Raw genomic sequence first — 22,071 nt, forward strand, 5'->3', positions numbered from 1 at the left:
AATGAACGGGGATTTACTTTAAATATGAGGGATTTTTAGACTGCACCCTCCCTCAGAATTCAGAATTCTATTATAGACCTACAACAATTCAAATTTTAAAATAGTTTTATCTATAATACTAATATCCACCCGTGTATTGACATCAATTCTGAACTGATACCTATCCCAACACCCAACTATACGGTGGAGCTAAGATTTATTGGGATGGAAAGAACACTAAAAACCCCTAAATATAATTGTGTGAATCATACTAATAAAAAATCATGAGTGAATACGTCAATGTTTCCAACAAATTCCATGCACCTTGAAAATGATACAAATCAAATTCCAAATATATAGTCAAAATATTTATTGAGTGCTTGCTCAGGGTAAGGGTGTAACTACTAGATCAGGCCTCTCATTATATAACTCGAGCTAGCCAAATGGGTGCTTTAAGATTATAAATGACTTGCATTGAATTTGGATAAGGGTATATCTGAATTTATTCAATAAAAACGAAAAATTATGATTCAACCCAACATCAGGTAGATATGTAAAACACAAGTTTAAATTCGGTTCGTTTACAAATAATTGGTTATAATACCAATAAATTTATAGGAAACTAACATAAAGTATGAACTTGAATATAGGGGCAGGTGTCAATGGATTGGTTTTGGGTTGGACCCCGTCCAAACCAAAATCAATTTAGATGGATTGGATGGACCAATAATTGAATTGGTTCAACTAGATCAATTCAGACTTAATGGTCCAAAGTATTTATTGAATTAGATCCATTCCATTCATAATGGATTTATATTAGATTTGGTTGGACCGAACCAATATTTGCTCTATTGATAGAAGATAAAAGTACAGATGTCAATGGACCAGGTTTGAGTTAGACCCAATTTAAATTAAAACCAATTTGAACAAATTGGACAGTCCATACATTGAATTGTACTAGTCCTAAATGGTCCAAAGTATTCATCAAATTGGATTGGACCTGGGCCAAGTTTGGGAGTGCTTAAAAATAAATGCTTATTATGCTTATTCGAATAAGCACTTATTTTGGTCTGGGATCAACTATACCAATAAACACTTACTTGTATTTGGAAAATAAGCCCGAAATAAGTACTGGTTAAAAAAACCTAAAATTTCAGTTTTTTTAAGTGCTTATACAATAAGCACTTATTCGAAATTTTGATTCAAAAAATACTCCCGAATTAGATTTCAAAATACCACTTATGCCCTTCAATCGACTGAAAATATAGGGTTTGGCTCTTTGATATTTTCTTCTTCGTCATCTTCTCCAAAACTAGCAACGGAACTGCAGCTCGACCAATAAACTAGGTAAGGTATAATCTCTTTTTTTTTTCATATATATATATATATATCATAAATAAAAATTTTATCTGAATCTCAAACGCAACTCAATCCGATTACAATAATTAAACAGACAACTTAAATGAATCGGATTTGAATTCGAATCAAATTCAACCAATCCATTTGCAGCCCTAGAGAGATTTACCCGATACCCATACTGATCAGATTGAAATCGGAATCTTATGGATTAAGAAGAAAATGAATGGATTGAAATGGTTGCAACATATTTGAGTCTTTTTCTATATCCTTTTGATTATGAAAAAAACAGCAGCCGAGGAGGAAGGAACGCAGATTTAATCTGTAAATGAACTTTTGAAATACTAAGGCTGTGTTTGGTTTAAAGGAAAAAGTAAGAAAAATGGAAAAATAGAGAAATCTTGTATATGTTTTATTATCTTTCTCTTCCTTTCCCTACCATTTCCTTCAAACGAAACATAGCCTACAATAATAGAGAACCTCTGATTTATGAAGAAAGGACAAATCATTGAAACAGTGTCAGCCAGTAGTAACATGCTTAAACTTCAATCCACATTAATCCTGAAAACTTTTGGAGGTTATAATTTATTGCTTCAAACGCGTCGTAGCATGTTCACAGGTCACAAAGATGGATCGAATTAGCACAACTTGGGCTGCAGAACCCAATAATCTCTCAGTAATTTCTTTTTTTAAAGCTTGATAAGACAAATTCATTAAGTGATCTAAATAATATCATCAGCAATACAGATTTGCGCCAAGGGGAAAAAAATAGTTTGGATCGAGAAGATCATGGCCTATTCAATGGTGATTGATGAATCCCAAATTCCTATTGATGACGATGCCCATCTTTGTAATATTGTTCTAAGGGTAAAATACAAACTTTTCCTATAGTTTTTATTTTAACAAATATCTCTGCTGAACTTTTTAGAAACTCGATAAAAGCCTCCATTTTGCCACCGTTCCATTTCAGATGAAAAACTTCCAAATATTCATTATGCCCTTTTATAGATTATTTTACATACAAAATTATTGAAATAATCCCATTTTAACTCAACAAATTACATATTTCAGTAATTTTGTATGTAAAATTACTGAGATGATTGTTAAAAGAGGTTTTTGTTGAGTTAAAATGGTGTTGTTTCAGTAATTTTGTATATAAAATAATTTATAGAAAGATAACATAGATATTTGAAAAGAAACTATTGAATCAATCTAACGTTTTCCAGGAGACTAGCGGAAAGGTGATTTTTGTTGAATTTTTAAAAAATTGAGGAGAGGTATTTGCTAAAATGAAACTATAGGAAAGCTTCAGGAGAGGATTTTGTATTGCCCATTGGGCTTGTAGCCCGTACGTCATCCTGTATGTATAAGTGATTCTACTTTCGATGAAATGGACTTGCCCTATTTGATGTCTTTTCTTTTATGGATAAGGGACATAAAGTACCGCCGTACCACCATCAAAAGACAAGAACAAGAAGGAATAATTTCCCTGCAACTTCCAACAATGAGAGCACTGAGTAAGGATGCATTTATACTTTATTTCATCAATGGAAATGAAAATTCATTTCTTCATTCTCCTGGGCAAAGCAAAAGTGGCCATCTCAGATGACAGATCGATCGATATCACACCCCAGAAAATATTTGCTTAATTAACAAAATTTTCAAGGCTTATATAGGTAATCCATATGCATATCATAATTAAACTATATTTACAGTCGAGACTCTCTCTCTCTCTCTCTCTCTCGTCCACTTCTATATATTGTAGCTAGAAGGGGAGATAGACGCAGAGGATAGATCTAAGTTTGAATCCCGTTCCGGTGGGCTGAAGTGATTCTAAACACATGCTCTTCACCTGTGCACTTGTCTACTGTGACAACCCATCGACTCCTTCTGCCGGTGCTGCCACCGTCGCCACCCCTAATTTTGGTAGTCGCCGGAATACGGCTCACCAGCAACCCCTCCCCAATGGGCAGCAACTGGGTCTTGGACTCATCATCACTCCTCCACCCAGACCCCTTGCACGCATTGTAGCCCACGACCACCGCCCCACCCTTCTTCTTTGCACTCGCCTGCACCACTCCGAAGACACCTTCATGGCCCTCCAGAGTACAATCTATGAGCACAAAATCTGCTCCTATGTAATTGTTCACCAAGATGGATTTGGCGTCCCCAGCAACGAACTCAACGCAGTCAGCGTTGGGTCCTAAAGCTTCTTCCGACAAATGGAGCTCCTCCAGCCCAGGAAGGATGCACACCACCTGGCCGCCCGTCTGATGAGCGGCGGCAACCAGTGCTATGGTTGTTGCGCCTGCAACTCCTGCGCATACCTCTACCATGACTTGCGAGCTGTTTCCGGCGGCCAGTGCAGATACGAACTCGGCCACATCTGGCTCCTTAGCTCTCTTTCCCTACACCAGAGTCAAAACACAACACCAAATCAGAAAATTAAAGCTGCGATTGGAATGCAACTAATAATCAGAGCAAGCGAGCGGGATTCATTGAATCTCTCATATACTAACCATTTTCACAGTTCGGAGGTAAGCTTGGGTGGCGTTTTCAGCAGACCAACAAGCCATTTGTTTTCCTGTTTCTCTACTTTGGTTGGTTCTTCTCTGTTATGGTGTTTGATGGATTCCTCAACTTTTAAGCTGGCAGCTCTGAGCTCTGAAATATACAATCTCTCTGGCCTCGTCTATAGGACTTATATAGGAAGCAACTGAGGGAGCTGAGGTGGTGGTTGAATATTGAAGGGACAGTAAATAATCCAAGTGGAAACTTTAGACCAAAGACACGTACGAAATAGATTAACAAATAACAATTCTGGGCTTATAGGCTAATTAATAAGAATTCTCCACTGCTTAGAGGGCAGAAGCTCTGCTGCTCGATCCTTACCAATTTTGCTTCACGTGTTGGGGTGTTGGGACCTGTCATCACATGGGTTTTAAGAGATCTCATGGGATAATGTATTAATTGTCTCCTTGTTTAGCCATTCTAATGACTCCCTCAACCATTCTTTTTGAATTGCAGACAGTAGGATGTAGGAAGACAACATTCAATAAGATCAGATGGTTATGATACATGGTCATGTACATAATTGAGCCAATCATTTTCATGTGGGCATATCATTCATTACAAGGATGATTAAGATTAATTACTTGCTTTAATTAATTTGTTGGTTTTATTGTAAACTTTTATACTACTACTAGGTACTAAATATATATCTAAATAATTAATAAAGAATGATTATGTTTTTATTAAGAAATATTCTAATATATATTTTTATATAGAAGTAAAACTATCAAAACCCTTTTAGGCGTTAATATTTTATGTTTGATATAAATTAAATAACAACTTGGAGGATAGCTCCAGAAATGGCACTAACCATAGTACATTGTAATTGAGGAGTTAACTAATCTTCATTAAGCTTCGTATTAGTAGCTTAATTAATTATTATATATTAGAGATTTTTTTATTAGTCAATGCTTAGCTTAATCTAATTTAACATAAGATATCTGATCTTTTATGCCATTCCCGAAATATTCATGCATTAGCTGTAATGTCCAACATTGGATAGACCATAACATTAAAAAATAGTATAAAAGAGAGCCATATCTCTAGTTTGGTGGCATTTCTTCGAGACAAACCAAACAAGACCCACGTTCATTTATGCAGCAAGCCAACAAGATTGTGTATATAATTTTTAGAAAATTTATTCAAATTCTGATCAGAAAGAGACAAATCCATTTCACCAACCGAACCCAGAATTCCCTGTAGGCTGTAGTAGCTACCCAGAAACACAGTGCTGCATCTTGTATGGGTTGCGTTTGGAGACACTTGGGTCCATCTCAGACCACCCTGAATTTAAGGTCCATTTGGTTCATGCTTGGAATTAAAATCCTTCAGAATCAGGATCAGAATGGTCAATTCTCCTCACCTGTTTGGTTCAGACTGGAATTAGAATCGGAATCAGAATTGGCTGGAATGAATTCTCATTCCCAAGGGAGGGGGAGGGAATGGCGATTCACTCAAATAGGGGACTGGCACTACAGCAAAAATGAGAATGGGAATATGGGATTCTGATTCCGCCCAACCAAACAATTAGAATCGGAATGGACCATTCTGATTCTGATTCCAGACCCCTATTCCTGCAAATCAAACGGGCCCTTAAGCCAATGGAGATAGCCTGGTTTGGCCCTGCCTAAGGAAAAACCAGGCCAGTTAGTAGGGGTGCTTTGCTAAATATATAGATCGTCTTGGAATTAAGCTGCCCATTCAATGGTATTCGAAAATCCAATTTTGAATTCAAGATTCGGCATAATCAAACTGAATTTGAATATGATCTGATTCAATTTGGTAAATATTCGAATTCGATCGATTGTTTAATTATTATATATAATATTTAAATATTTTATATAATAATTAAATTATATAAATAATTAATATTTATATACTTTACATAAACAAAATGTTTATTCATTACCTAAAATAAATAATTGATCGAATTCGAATCGAATATCCAAATATTTAATCGAATTTAAATTCAAACATTGATTTTCTGATATCTATTGAATATCGAATAGAATTCGAATATTACCTAATTCAATTCGAATTTGATTCATTTACACCCAAACTGCGTGCCTATTAAACTGGATTATTGGGATTTAGGATTTGGGACTAAGACTCAGTTTGAAAGGAACACAAATACAAGCATATACATATAAAATATGTATAAAATATAGGGTTTTGTACTCTACAAATTTGCAGGCAGGTTCGGGGTAGAATAGAGTAGAGTAAAGAATTATCATCATCGAGCCTCAATTACCGACCAGGCCAGGTTGTTTCGACAGGACCAAGCAACCCACCCATGACCCATCATAGAATATTGCATATCAAATCTATTGATGAAACAAAATAATTAATTAATTAATAAAAAAATGAAGAAGCGCCGATTGTTAAGCCAGAAACATGTTATTTTGCACCACCAACCCACAGCCGGATCTAAGTCGGAGCAGGTCGCTTCAGCCTTCAGTCGTTAAGGTAATTGTTAATCAAGCGTCCACTATTAATTTTCTGTCTTCTGGTCTCTATTTACATCGATCTCGGGATTCAACAAATTAAAAAGGTTCCCTTTGTCTGATGATGATGGCAATGGGGAGGATTTGCCAACGTATTAAGCTCTTAAACTTTTTTTTTTTTTCTTCTTCTTAAAGAGATTGGTCTTTTCTCAAAATTCTGTAGGAAAACACAGACAACGTGGGAAGAAAAGAAGATGATGCGAAACGGAGAGTGTATGTGGACATGTCATTAGGAGTCTAAAATTCCAATTGAATAGAAAACACCACCCTTAAAAGGAGACATCTACGTGGGTCAAGAGACTAATCACACACACACACGTATCGTTGAAATCGTACAATTGATCTGTACCCTTATTTTGCTATATTCTATACTATTCAAAAATGGGTAGAGAGAGAGAGAGGAGTCAAGGCTGGTGAGGTGTTGGGTTGGGTTGGGTGCAAAAGCTACCCAACAAGATAATTGGACGAAACCATGGAACCCACAGGTCCACAGCCGTATGAACCACGTAACTTGGTGAGGTCTTTTTTAGCTAAAGGTGCTGCAGAATTCTGAATTTTACTGCAACTTTATACAATTCAAAATAATAAATACCCCCAGCTGAACAGTCATTCTCCCTATAAATAATAACCTACTAATCTAATTAAACACATGAAAATTTTAGTATTAATTCGATCGATCGGTTCATGGTTGTTTGGACCCATGTTTGCCATGTGAGAGAGGTCCTCTGCTGTAATACATGACAGAGATGGAAAGTAAGCAGATGGATCTGATGATGAAATTTTTATTCTATGCTTTCCCACGTTGACAATGCATGTCAAATGTCGCATACAGTAAAATCAAAAACAAAACCTTGCCTTCAGCTTGGAGAACCATTGAACCCTGTATGTTTTGCTGGTAATAGATCCCTTGAAATGAAAATGAAAGACATTTTGAGCTTAGAGAGGAGAGTGTGACTGGGGGAGGGAGAGACTAGGCTGGTAATAATTAATTAATAAGCACCCTCTAATTCTAATATGTTTATAAACAAGAAACCTTGTAATTTGAGTTACATTCTCAGCTCACCAACATGCATGATAGCCAATTCATTGGGATAATTTACCAATTGCGTCACTTGGGTTCCCCCCCCCCCCCCCCCCCCCGTCTCTCTCTCTCTATTAGCTATTTCCTTCATATTATCTACATCCTCTAGTACTAGGGTGTTTGTTTTTTTTTGGATTTTGGGAGAGGGAAATGTTGGTCAATAAGATTTTGGTTTCCATTGACCAAGAATCTCATGTTCATTTTTCAGATTTAAGTGGGAAACAGGGAAAGTTTATTTTTCTAGGTATTGCTTACCCGGGTAAGTGATACCCATCTCCTAAGGGGTCCGGATGTAGTAGGCACGTTAGGTAAGCACAATGAGTGAGCATGTAATAGCTGTGTGACACATGTTCCAGTTAATGTGCCTTTCATCCAAACGTTTTTCTTCCGTTAGACAGAAATTATCTATTATTTTATTATTTTTGTTAAAATAATTAAAAAGAAAAACAATGAAAAAGAAAAACCTAAATGTGTTGGGAGTTGGGACTCATTTACATTTTCTTTTTTCACTGTTTTTTATTTTTAATTATTTTGACAAAGATAATAAAATAATAGATAATTTATTTCTAACAGAACAAAAACATTTGAATGAAAAGCACATTAACTAGGACATGTGTCACACAGCTATTAGCTGCTTACCTAAGTGCCTATTACATCCGAACCCTCTCCTAAGTGGGTAAATAACTTTTCCACCAAGAGAAAGTTTCCAACACTTGAATGAGACAAAAATGTCCCTTTTAATTATAGATTTTTATGAATAAAATGGTAATTACCTTATTTACCTAGAAAATAAAAGAACATGGGTAAATAAAAGCGATGAACCCTAGATATGAAGATATTTGCTGTAGAACACTATGACCAAAGATGCATTTCGAGAAATAAAACTATATATTGCTTCCAAAAACCATCAATTTCCTATTATTTATTATATATATTCTTGCCTTCCGAAAGAACTGGTTCATGCACGTAAGGGATAATAGCTCTGAAGTCTGAACAAAAGAGTATATATAGTGCCAAAATCTCTGAAGGGCATAGTACAATATAACTCTATGCAAATGTAGGGCTTCCGGCTGTTGAGGACTGCTTGATGTCCATGTCAAACCCATACTCCATTGCAGACCTCTTCTGCCTCCAGAACTTATTGGAGCATGTATGGAAGGGCAGTGATATAGATAATTACATGCATATATGGTCCACTTCTTAGATCTCAAACCATGGTCTCATTGCAGAAACTGTGGGTCGAGGGTGGTTCTTCCCACTGCATCGTCCAAGCAATACAGCCTTCCAGTTGGGAAGCTGGAAAATTCCTCCATGCTCTGTACAGCTGAGTTGGGAAAAATGTCAAATCCTCTGTCAGTCTGTTAGCTTCTTCCTATAATTCCATACATGAACTTGGTGCAAAAACCTTCCTATATGGTCACTTTCTACTGGAATGTAGGTGCATAATTCCTCATATATAGAGATAGAGGGAGAGGAGACCTAGAGTGTGCTTTATGTCGTATGCACATACACTTGAATTCAATGAACAATAGGGAGAGCTAGAGGATAGGCTGTGTAAGGTCCACAAAGAATACCTAAATTAACCTACCTAGTTCTTTATCATTCCCTTTAAAGTCATGCATTTATTAATAATGTTCAAGTTGATCTTTTTTTTCTTTTAATAAGACTTTAGCCTTGTAGATGGTGTAGATCTAGATTATCTTTGGTGGGTCCTGATATTATAAATTAGTAACACGTGGCAAGTGGGGCTCAGACTACAACCAAACCCCAGACATTCCCATGAATTCATGTTGACTGTGGGAATAAAAACTTCAAGTTTCTTATATTGGTGAATGAGGGTTTCAGTGCAAGTTGTTGGAATAAGTTAGAAAACCATTGTTTTGTGGGAAATAGGGACTGAACTGACCTTGGAGAGCGAGGCATATATCATCATGAGGAGTAGGTACGTAGCATGTGATGATGCAAAGTTCTCCATCTAAATCAGTGCCACACAAAGCTTACAAATTCCAACTCAACAACCCTTTAAACGTAGTAATCAATGCAATTTCATTTGCCATGGTGCAAAAATATGGGAGTATAGTATATATAAATGATTTGAGTGGGAAGCTCTGATTTGTTCTCATTTCAATTTTTACCCCTTTCCTTTTGTATTTGGTGATAACGCCCAAATCCCTCATAGGGGCCATTTTGAGTGTCAGCACCACCTCTTATTTGATTTTCAACTTTTACTTTATTTTACTTGCATGTAACTTAGATAAAACCCAAACAAAATAGGATAAAAAATGAAAAAAAAAATGAACCAAAATTTGCATTATTCTCATTACAAGTGGAATTGCATTGCAAACAAACAGGGAGAGAAATGCATACAAGTAACTAAAATGATGAAGAATCACCAAAAAAACATTAAAATGGTGAGGACCTAGTTTTGTCAAATACTATTAGCTAGAAAACCACAGCTAGGCCTAGGGCCATATTTTCATATGTAGTTCACTGCATGAAAGCTACCTTAGCTTCTATATTATAAGGTGGCAATATTGCTAGCAATATGACTATCTATATGAAATGGGTTCGATGGGGTTAGTCTCATCAGCAGGTCTGTAATCACCAACCAGAAGTTGACCAACATTTAAGGCATGCAGGTCCACTAGGTAATTAAACCAATTGATGCTGCTCTTGGACCAGCCAAACTCTGACGACAAAACAAAGAGAATGTGGATAGTTTTCGGGTCGAATAGGACAGAAAATGATGGAAAAGAGTGAATATATATGGACAAGTTATCGGTCCAAAGTTCTCATTGCATGGAAAATAAAACCGAACAGCAAGCATGTGGGCATGGCCCAATACACTCGACTGAAATTGATTTGTGTTATACAAGTAGCAAAGTTTCTACTATCACCAGAAAAAAACAGAGTGAAAAAGAAATGTAGTGTGTCTTCTCTTTGTACCTGTTAATGGTAGCAATGAAGAGTTTGGTTTGAAATTGTCGGACACAGTAATTATTAGGTCTCAGTATGAGCTATCGAAGGAACTACTTAGGCTGCGTTTTGAAATGATGCAAATGGAGTGTAAATCCATTACATTTATGCATTTATAAATGACAGAAAATATATTTTTTAATACATATTTACATTGATAATAAGATGTAAAAGTATATATAAAAGAAGTAAATTTGCAATCAAGTAGGTTTTTAATAAAAATAAATAAATAAATTTGCTTTATCAATAAAATAGGCTTTATTGATAAAAGTCTGTTTGGTAAGAAGGTAAATTTGTTACTGCAAAACTAACCCTACTTTGCAATTTATATGGACCATTTTACACTCTACATATTTGCATTCACATTTATTTGCATCATTTCCAAACACAGTGGAAATGACAGCTGGGACTGCATAATCCCAGCAGGCCCACCAGTGAACATTCCTAAAGCTGGACCTAGCCCAGCCTATAAGCTTTCAAGTTTAAGTGTAAGTGTTGTGTCCAGGCTTGGTTTGACCAGACCTGTGTGGCAATAGGTTATATACCCCTTAATTAGGGGGTGTTCATCAAAAACCGAAAACAAAAAAAAAAAAAAAAAAACTGAATTGAATCAATGAAATCAAACCAAAAATTCTGGCTAACCAAATTAGCCGATTCGATTTCAGACTCTGGTTAATCAATATGAAAATCGGTAGTTAACCGAAACCGGCCAGTGTATGCATATATTTATATATATATTTATTTATTTATGATATATTATAAATATCAAAAAACCGGAAAACCAAAGAATAGAACCAATCAACTGATCAACCAATTGGTTTCAATTCGGTTTCAGTTCACAATTTTCCAAAAAAAAAAAAGCAATGGTACTGGTTCAATTTGAAAAATTGGCCCACGGTTTGGTTAACTAAACCGTGACCACACCTTCACTTAATGCAGATGCTAAGGTTGGCCTAACTAGCTCGTGGTCACCACTAAGTTTCAAAGTATTAGAAACAAAAGAAAGATTAGAAAGGTAATATGTAGGGATGCTCATCAAAAATTGAAGGTACCGATTCGGTTTCGGATAACTAATATAAAAAACCGATGATTAACTTTATTGATAATATATTATAAATTCAAAAAAAAATAAAAAAACCAATTAACTTTTGTTCAATTTTCCAAAAACCAAAAGATCAGTTTGATTTATAAAAAAAAGATGCCCATAAATTTATTAACCGAATTATGAGCACCCCTAGTAACATGTTTTGTATATTCATAGATATGATAGAAAATTTAGAATAGGCATGGATACATTAAAACTCAAATAAGTTCCAAAATTTACATCGATCGTTAAATTATATCATAAGTGACTTTAAATGGTAAGGATGCATATAAACATCAAAAACGCATATTCTAATAGTTTCTGTGAACCATCAGTTCTTTGGTTCATAAAATTAGAGAGGTTTGGTCATGAAAGAAACCCCAGTAGCCACCAACCATGATTGATCAAGTTCTTTCTTCCCGGCGGTGGGGGAAATCATCCTTTTACTATTCTTTTCATTTCATCACATCTAAAGTGCGTTTGAAATGGGTTAGATGCAAGTTCAGACATTAAATATAAACATGTAATCAAATGCCACCTTAATGAACTGATTTAACGAGGGCTAATATATCTAAATTTGAAAAGCCACAAAAGTAGAAATGTATCAGCTGGTACATTTGTTGCATCAGTCCATACGATGGCATTGACCAATACGATGAAAACAGATGTGTAGTGTTAGATCAAGTTGGTGGAGAGTTGGAATATATTTCATTGGCAGAAGACTTCAATGAATCTGGATCACCTACCAACAAAACACGTTTCAACCCTCTACAATATAATCTTACACTGCACACCTCATGCATGGCTGGCCCCACTTTTGCAAGTCCTAGTCTTGCGATGAAATGTCCCGTGTTAAATCAAGTTAGTAGAGGGTTGTAACTAAGGTTCTATATATTGATATGGGTATCAATGTATCGGCCTATGTCGGTGCTTTTTTTTATGTTTTACTTATTTTTTTCGAAATTGATTCAGAGTGACCGGTTTAAGGCCCAACTACCCTTTGAACTAGTGGCTGACCTGACACAACCCTTGTAGGGGCATATCGGAAAGCCACCGGCACAATATGTATCGGCCAATATGGGCCGATACATGTTGATACTTTGAACCTTGATTGTAACGCATTTAGTTGGTAGAAGATTTTAACCCCATGCCAGCCACTACTTATATATCAATACTTAAACCCAGTTGGAGTTGGGGCAGGTCCGCACTTAGGTTGCAATTGCAAAAACATTAAAATTTAATAGCATATCTTGCCATTATTTCGCAGTTGGCGGTTTATGCATCTCTTAAATTTAATTTTAGTGAAGTAAATTAAATCATATTTATATTGTGTGAAGTTTTCCCTTCATTAAATTTTTAATGAAGTATATTAAAGATAGTCACTCACACATTTTGTTTTGTGGCAAAGATCATATAGTGAAAGTAAAATTACTAAATTATTCATTCAAAATTCCAAAAACTAGCTTTGAAAAATATCAAAATTGTAAGAATAAGAGAAAACTCCCGATTAGTACCTTGTACTTTGGGTCTAGTGCCATTTTGGTCTTCGAACTTTAAAATGTAATAATTCAGTACCTAAACTTTTAAAACATGACAATCCAATACTTGCCATTAACTAGTTGTTAACCCGTTATAGAATTGTCACATTTTAAAATTTAGGAGACTAAAGTATAATCCGTTCTCTAAGTATTGTTGAACGGATTATGAATTCAAGGCCTATCATATTTAATCCCACTATTTTATAAAGTATAATATATATACATGAACTGATAATTGTGAAAGCGTTCTCAAAATTTGAAAGAAACTCGAGAGACAAAGTACCACTGCCCCTAAACACGGGATGTCTATCTGTAATTTGCCCTATAAAATATAATTTTGTAATGCGTATAATTTATATAGCTATAAAATGAATATCCATAATCCAGTCCGGGCCTACAATTGGGGTTAAGGTTGGGAATGGGAGAAGATGTCAAGCTCAGTAGTACTATGGTTAGACCAAACATGGGCCAGCATAATGTCCCTATGTTAAACCCGCCTCGAGCCCAACCAAGCAATCTATCATCCACAAGAGGATAGTCAAGTAGAACCGTAGAGGTGGCCATTTTGTGGGCCATTTGTGCTTTAATAGGCCATGCTGTGCCGGCACATGGGCCTAGGTGGGCTATGCCCGCCTGACCCGGAACCTTCCAAAGGTGAGGCCCGGCACAGCCTATAGCACGAGCCTAGGCAGGCCCATGCCAGGCCAGACTGTAAAAGGCATGATTTAAAAAAAAAATAAAAGAAAATTACAAAATAAACAAGAAACTGAAAAAAAAAATCAAATATATATGCACAGTGCCGTACTAGGCCCGGGCTGTGCCAGCACGGCCAAAAAAAATAACAATAATGTCTAGACCCAGGCAATAAATATGCGTGTATTTATGATAGATGGACAACCTATCAAAAACCAGGTATATAATGTTGTGGAGAGTTTGTTGCGTGCATAGAGTTAAGAGCGAGAGGGGAAACGTAAATCTCCTTCCATAAATTTCAAGACTGATATATTCCTGACTGAGATAATGTCAGAATTGAATCCAATCCACAATGTGTCTTGTAATCAGGTAGAGCGGGAACTTTTTTATTTGATGATCATTTGATCATGTTGGGCCGGATTAGAGCCCAATATGGCTATTTTCCTTTTATTTTACAAAGCACAAATATGTATTTTTTTTTTTCTCTTCTGATTCAGGGTCCATTTGATTCACGGGAACAGGGATCTAGAATTGGAATCAGCCGTTTGATAAGGTGAAAAGGATTCAAATTCCCATTTTAGGCTGAGCATTCGAGGTAATGGCCATTCCATTCTAGTTACCCCCTTGGAAATGAGAATCTCACTCTACCCCCCGAACCCAATTTTTCTTTACTAAGCGGCCAGTGCCAACCAACCCTCCATTTCTGTCAGTGCCCCCCCTCCAACGGCTAAAGGTCAAACTGACAACCGGCTTCTTCCAGTCCCAGCTTTCGGATGAACCAAACAACGATTTGTTGGTTAGATTTCAAAGCTTCCAAGTGACCTATCATATAGCATGACCATGCATGAGTTATATTGACCACCTGGAAAGGATCAAAAGCAACTCTATTTAAAGCCTCCTTACAACAATAACCACAGAAGCAGTGAACGCTTGACAAATATGGAGATAAGATAACACCACCATCACCGGTATTCACAAGCTTCCGCCAAGAACCAGTTATGAGCATCCACAAGTTGAGTCAAATTAACAACTCTTTGGTTAATTCCACCCAAGGAGAAAGGGAGACACCTCTATAAGAATGGTTGACGTCTCTGGTTCATCTTGCTTAACGTACCCCCTGACCTAGACTGGGGTCCTGATCGCAACCCAAGTTGTGTTGAGGTTTGGCTCAGTTTGAGCTTGGGCACATCAAAATGGATCTTAAGATCGAATTGGGCCGGGCTGACAAGATCCAGGTCCTAAAATTGAGACAAGGTTGCCCTTGAACCAAACCCAACTCATCAAACTGCTCAGATTGTGAATTTTGAGATGGAAGAATTTGGACCGTGTTTAATTTATATAGAAATAAGAGAACCGAAAGTTGGGAAGAAGCAGTGAAGGAAAATTAAGAAGTCTAAAAGCTTCCCTTCAACTTTCTCTGATATTTTCTATCAAACCAAACATAGCGTTGAGGAAAGAATAACAGATATCCCAGAGCAGGGGTACACCAAGCCAATGGAAATGGAACATTGCGAGTCTGCAGACAAGCTTTTCCTTTACAGTGTCTGTGCTGTGATTTCAAATAGACTTAGCAACTAGAATCACTAAACATATATAAATCATTCTTAACGACAGAAAACCGAGACATACTCCTAGACCCAGAGAATATACACTCCAGCAGCACCTAGTATCTATCCAAGGACAAATTCGTGGTGGGTGTACTGAAGGGTATAAGAGGAACTCACTCAACTCACAATGTACCGACTCAATCTATATTAATCCTAGTAGTTTCTTTGCTTCTCCCCTTGGAGCCTCCTTGCCTGACTCCACCCCATCCCATTCTCTCAGGAATCTGTCGTTGCTCTGTGGAAGGTAGAGCCCAGCCGCCCTTCTTTGCTTGACTATCCTGTCCACTGCTGCCAGCACCTAAATTATCATTATAAATGAATGAACAGGGAAACAATAAGTATCACAATACATTTAAGTTTTCAATCATGTGTTGTGACACAGTAATCAGTGATGCCAAAATTAATTACAAGAGAGTAGGGCTGTTCACAAATAAATCCAAACCGACCAACCCGAGTTGGTCGGTTTTTCTTCACTACCGGTCGGTTTTGAGTTGCAAAGATGAACAAACCGATAATTCAGTTTGATTTTGGTTTTCACCGAACCGAACTGAAACGAGTTATGTGAAAAAATATCTGTTAAATATAGATATTTTAGTTTTAAATAATAAATATATATCTGAAAAAATATGCATTCTGAAATATATCAGATATATATTTCCAAAATATATATTTCTAAAAATTAGAAAATATATATTTCAATATATTTGTATATATGTTTTGGTTTTAAATATATATTTCCAGAAAATATATTCTGAAATATTATATATAATATTAGCACTTTGACTTCATGTGCATTGTGCAAGCTTGGAGTTGGTTGAAACCCAAACCGACCAGGTCGGGTTTACTTAATAGAGGGCCGGTTTCGGTTTGATCTATAGGTAACCCAACCAGGTCGGATCAGTTGAAAATACACTAGTAAACCGACCCATGAACAGCCCTACAAGAGATAGAGAGAGAGTCAGAGAGAGAACTCCATGGCATAGAAATACCCCCCCCCAATAATGCTAGTAACAAAAGCAACATCTTAATTTATGAAACATGGTGCCGTGTTTCATCCCAGCCTATTACCTAAAATTGACCAACAGAGCACAGCATCCAGACAAGCGAAAAGACTGTACTTACCCATATTCCCATTCAGATTAAACCTTTCATCCCAGCCAGGTAAGTGCTTTCTAGCATTCCCCTTCCAAGCTTCTTCGAAACGAGCAAGTTCATCTGATGAAACACATGTAAGAGCAAAGGCTAACCCTGCTTAAACAATATAACACCATCGATGCTCAAAGATCAATGACATACCTTCGTTCATATTGTGCAAGGTCTGCATGGTGCCCACCCTGCCATCAGAATTAAGCTTTCTTGTAATTGAATGGCCCTACAAAAGCAATCAAATCATCAATACAATGACGATGACCCCACAACACAAAGATTAACTTATTCTAAAATCAATTAGTGCTAAACAGCCCTACATGGATTCTCCTCGGTATATGAAGCTTATGTGTTGGGCATATATCAGCTTCCAAGTTTTCAAGAATGGATTCTTGTACACGATGCACTTTTTATATATACCATTATAAACTTGTATGATAGTTGGTAACGCATTACCTAGGCAACAAGGCAACCTTGGTTGGGCATCTTGCCTGATGCCATGGCTTATTAAAAAAATTAAAAAAATATATATCTAGTTGACCAGGCATCTGCCTGGGCAACAAAAATCACAAGGCAGGCACCTTGTAATATCATTACTATGGTGACATGAGTACTAAGACATCCTATCACTTTTAAAAGCGTTAATACATCCTATATCATATAGTGTATTAATTATGTGGCTCTATTGGAGAGTTCCCTCGCCGGTTGTAGCAGAGACTTGGAATCAAATCCTGCTGTCACCAGCAGGGTTGGTGAGGAGGATGGGCTACCCCTCATTGTGTAGCCCCATGAATAAAAAAAAAGGAAATTTAGAATCAAGTCCACTTCAGGGATTTTTATTAGGTTTCTGGGTTTTATTTACCAACTCCACCTACAATTCACTAGAATCACTACCCCCCTTGAATCATTCCCCAACCTGTTACTATTCCAACTGTACTAAGAGTATGAGTGGACTGAACAATAAAACCCCAAATAATGCCTATTGTAAAATACAGAATAATTTTAATTAACTCCCCTACAGTGAAAGAAGGATATAAACAAACCTAAAAAATGGAAGCAATCATAGAAAAAGGAACTGATGGAAGAAAAATAACCGCATCTTAGTCTACTATTACATAATATCACACATCTGTCCATGTGTCTAAGAGTAAGAACTGAGTGAATAAAATGCATCTTCCTTTCAGTGGTATTTTCGTCATTTTTCAGACAACTATAGGATACAAAAGATAAAGAAAAGACCAACAGGAAGTATATTACCATTAAAGCAAAAGAGATACAAGGGTCTTAAAAAGAGAAAGGAAGAAAGAAGGATGAAAAGTTTTCCTCCTTGTTAGAAGTCTCTGACACGCGTTATTCTTCCCTTTTTTGTTACTATTTTCTGTTAACATTTTTTATTACTATGAAATCATTGCCTTCTTTAGTTGTGAATTATTTTTTGACACGTAATTGTTTTATTAAATGCTCATAATGTTAATGTGTATGAAATATAAAAGTTTGTTAATTAATTGATTTCAAATGCTACCATCTTTTAGATATGTTAATTTGCAATGATTTTAGAGGAAAATTAATTTGTCATTGATGTGTCAACTAGTCAACCAAATAGTAAATTGGGGGTCATATCAAATGCTTCACTAGCTAGTTGTTCTATGCCTCATTATGTGGTTGATTGGAACAACTAAGCATCAACTTGGCCAATTAATGGACACTTGGTTAGTAACTAGTCAATCCATGCACCATAAAGCAATTCAATGTTTTGAAACACAGATGTGTGATGCGAGGCATTCCACTACCTGGAGACATGAGGCATAAGCCCCCTAAACACAAAGAGGCATAAGCCTGGGGAAGAGTAAGCCCCCTGAAGATAAGGAGGCATAAGCTTGGGGAAGCTTAAGCCCCATGAACATAAGGAGACATAAGCCTCGCCTCCTTTAAGAGGAGAGGGATGAGGAGGAAAAAGGAGAAGGGGGAGGAAGAAGAAGAGGAAGGGGATTTTCAACTCTTTCCTACCCTTTCACTTCCCTTTTCTTCTCTTTTTTTCTTTTCCTTTTCCTTTCCTTTCTTTTTCTTCTGTCTTTATACTTGAGGCATGTGTGTGCATGAGGCATACGCCTCAGAGGCATCAACACCACTGGCATACACCTCAGAGCATTTTGGGGGCACCTCACCTAGAGACACACCACCTGGCATTTGTCTCCCACGCCTTCTACACTGAAGTAACTTTCAAATTTTATTTATTTTTATTTGTAATTACTTAAAATAATAATATGTGATTTTAATTTGATGCGTTGTCCAGTTGCATTAAGCAATTAAGATGGCATATCACTGGTTGATGGATATAAATAAAAACAAGGTACATAAAAAACAAAGACAATTGAACTTTTTATTAAGTTTTCTTCCAACTACGAGTGTGCTGGCATATGTTGGCACAAAGGGACCAACTAAGTAGTTAAGTTTGCAGGATTTCCCTGAAAAAGAAGATTATAACTCCCTATCCAGCCTTTCAATATGTTCCAAACAAATATTGCAAACTAAATTTCTATTTATTGCCTTTTTCTTGGTACTAACATATTACATATACTTGATGTGCATTATCTTAGATATGAGATATGCCTTGTTTGAGAGTGCTTATTCAAATAAGCGCCTTACCATGTTTGGTGAAAAGTGCTTTTTCAAATGGGGATAGTATACCTGTATATGTATTTTAAAAATTATGTGTTGGGACAAGACAGGCCAAAAAGCAAATAAGAGCTTTAAAAATAAACACCTTTTTGGGTGCTTATTAAAAACAGGCTTATTTCCATGAATAGGCACTTATTGGGGCTTTTTTCCCAAATGCATGTAAGTGTTTATTGGTGTGGTCCCGACCTAAAATAAGTTTATATTCAAATAAGTGCTTAAAAAAGCACTCTCACAGGGGCATAGAGTCAATATCGAAAATTCATTTTTATTACAACTAGGCACCAACTAGTGTTATTGGCAATGAACAGACATGAGAATAAAAATTAGAATAATGTCAGGAGTTTGACTCAACAAGAAAAAACATTGGCAATGAACAGACATGAGAATAAAAATTAGAATAATGTCAGGAGTTTGACTCAACAAGAAAAAACAAGGTCTTGAATACAATGGATAAGCCATTAAAGTGCTCCATATTTATCAAATTCTAACATTACATAACTAAAACAGGTCAAGAACTTTATTCTTGTTACTTAACAATGGTTTCTAGAAGAAAAAAAAAACGGAATTCATTTTTTATAAAAGAAAGATGTTATGAAGAAGTGTCCATCAAGGTAGATATCTGATAGGCATCGGGTAAAGAACTCAATACAGTTAGATCCAAGCAAACAATTCATAGGGGTAGAACAAGGAATATGGAGTATCTTATCAGCTTATACTTTTCTATAGACAATTGATTCTTCCCTTTTACATCTTGCCAAGTCAGACAATGCAACATGCATTACATTCTGATTCCTATGTTCGCATCCATGCAATATTACTTAATTTCCAATTTACAGGCCTCCTAGGCATAACTAGAAATATACTACCTTCCTAGGCATAATGAGAACTCCAATGGTCCAACCAACGGTGAGCAAACAAATCAAGATGTTGAGTTAGAGGACCTCCAAATGATACCTTATCATGAAGTCCCCTCGAAACCCTGTGTGTGGCTCGACCAGTAGTTGTATCAGCTTCTTTGTTCTCTTCTACAGTCACCTGATCAGCAAAAGAGAGGTTTTAGTTTAAAGAGACCCATATCATCCAAACTGTCAACCAAACAGATGTACATACCCCACCACTGCCAGTCCTTCTGGTTGTAGACGAAGTATAATATGCCCCATTGGCACCTCCATAAGTAACAGTGGAACTCTGAAAACTATAACTACGAGCCTGGGGATGTGCTCTATCTGCCCTGTTATAGTCATTCCAATACTGAATCTGCTTGCTCTTCCTCTCTGAAAGATAAAACACAATAAATCTCTACTTCAACAGTATATATAATAGCAACTACAAGAATATGAAGAATACAATATAATAGCAACTACAAAAGTGTGTATGTGTATATATATATATAGCAATTACAGCAAGGACTTAACCTTGAGTTTCATCATCTGGATCTTCAACATACGGTTCCTTTGACCTAGAATGCTTCCTAGGGTTTTCAGTCTTCTCTTTGGCGTTGGCTCCTCCTTGTTCTTCTTCGGCCTCATCTTCAGATGTTATCTCTTTGATAATAGGCCCCTTTGGTTTACTGGATTGTGGAGCTTGATGCTCCAGGAATCCAGCTGGATGCATATCTGAGTCTCCAAAAAACCTTGAACTTGACCCAAACATGTTCGGTCCCATCATACTAGATTCAAACATGCTTTGGAATGGACTAGCGAAGAAAGGTTCATCGAAAGGGTCCCTTCCCCCAAAAAAACTAGAGACTAGACTTCTGTGGCTACCAAAGCCCCCAAAACCACCAAATTCAGCAAAAGGATCGCCAAAACCGAAGAAATCACCTCTACCTCTCTGCATTTTTTTTCTACGTACGTATTCCCTGAGAAATAAAGAAGAAAACCAAGAGTACGTTAAAAGAAAATAGAATCAAAATAACACTAGGTCTCAACACATACCTTCAATTTAACGTCTTTCACCAAGAATAGTAACCCTACGTAGGAAAAAAAAAAAGAAAAAAAAAACAACCGAAAATTCCTCTTCGATTAATCTGAACAAATAAAAATCTGAATAAAGATTTTCCTCAAAAGAAAAGAAAAAACAAAAAAGTCGTGTTGCGCCATAGAATTCAACAGCGACCCCGAAAGGAAACGATCATCTCAAATTAAGTCTGCTTTCTATAAAATTGATTAACCGACAAACTATAGTATCAAAAGACAAAGAAAAATAGAATCACCGCCAACTTATATTCAAAGCGATTCTAATCAAGAAAGCACCATAACACCCTTTTAAACCGAAATCAAATTGATCAGAAATAAAATTGGGCATTAAAGCAACTATATCGGGAAAAAAAGAAACAAAACCTAACACTAACAGATACCAAAGAAAGCAGAAAAGGAAACTAATTATTTCGAAAAATACAAACCGTACTAACGACGGAGGGGAAGATAGAGAGCATACCTTCTAACTGCGAATTTACAAAGCCAGAGAAAATGAAAGAAGATGAAGAAACCCTAAACCGTGGTGAGAGAAGGCAAGTTTTCTTCTTCTTTTGGCAAAATGGAAAGGGGCCTATTATTTGTTTGTTGCCTCAAGCTCCAGGGAAAAGAAAACTTGTTAAAAGTGAATCAGATCGTAATTTCGCGAACCGCCGAGATGGATAGATCGGAACTGTTGTGAGATTATGAGATTATCGAACATTCTAGTTGCACACGTATTATCGGAAAGATCTGGGAACTATTGACACGTGTGAATACTTTGATTATTATAATCTATTGTATAGAAATTTTCTCTCTTTTTTTAATTTTTTTATGTGATTTTTAAAACAATTAATGAGATGCTCTCCATTCTCATACAAAATTACTAAAAATCTTTCTCT

General features: G+C 36.4%; 2 protein-coding genes across 2 annotated transcripts; both read right to left on the reverse strand.

Moving 5' to 3' along the window:
- Positions 1 to 2,833: 2,833 nt before the first annotated feature.
- LOC104611336 (DUF1442 family protein (DUF1442)) lies at positions 2,834 to 4,020 on the reverse strand. The gene is made up of 2 exons (XM_010278353.3): positions 3,855 to 4,020; positions 2,834 to 3,743 (listed from the first exon to the last, which is right to left on the reverse strand). Exons 1-2 carry the CDS (start codon positions 3,909 to 3,911, stop codon positions 3,132 to 3,134), a joined length of 669 nt encoding a protein of 222 aa, XP_010276655.1. The 5' UTR covers positions 3,912 to 4,020; the 3' UTR covers positions 2,834 to 3,131.
- An 11,136-nt stretch (positions 4,021 to 15,156) lies between these two features.
- Positions 15,157 to 21,870, reverse strand: LOC104611327 (uncharacterized). Its single transcript, XM_010278344.3, has 7 exons — positions 21,654 to 21,870; positions 20,630 to 21,075; positions 20,325 to 20,488; positions 20,169 to 20,249; positions 16,686 to 16,761; positions 16,512 to 16,604; positions 15,157 to 15,687 (listed from the first exon to the last, which is right to left on the reverse strand). Exons 2-7 carry the CDS (start codon positions 21,051 to 21,053, stop codon positions 15,527 to 15,529), a joined length of 999 nt encoding a protein of 332 aa, XP_010276646.1. The 5' UTR covers positions 21,054 to 21,075; positions 21,654 to 21,870; the 3' UTR covers positions 15,157 to 15,526.
- Between the last annotated feature and the right edge of the window lie 201 nt (positions 21,871 to 22,071).

Source organism: Nelumbo nucifera, chromosome 4, assembly GCF_055504915.1.
Source record: "Nelumbo nucifera cultivar China Antique chromosome 4, China Antique-T2T, whole genome shotgun sequence".
NCBI classification, from domain to species: Eukaryota; Viridiplantae; Streptophyta; class Magnoliopsida; order Proteales; family Nelumbonaceae; genus Nelumbo; species Nelumbo nucifera.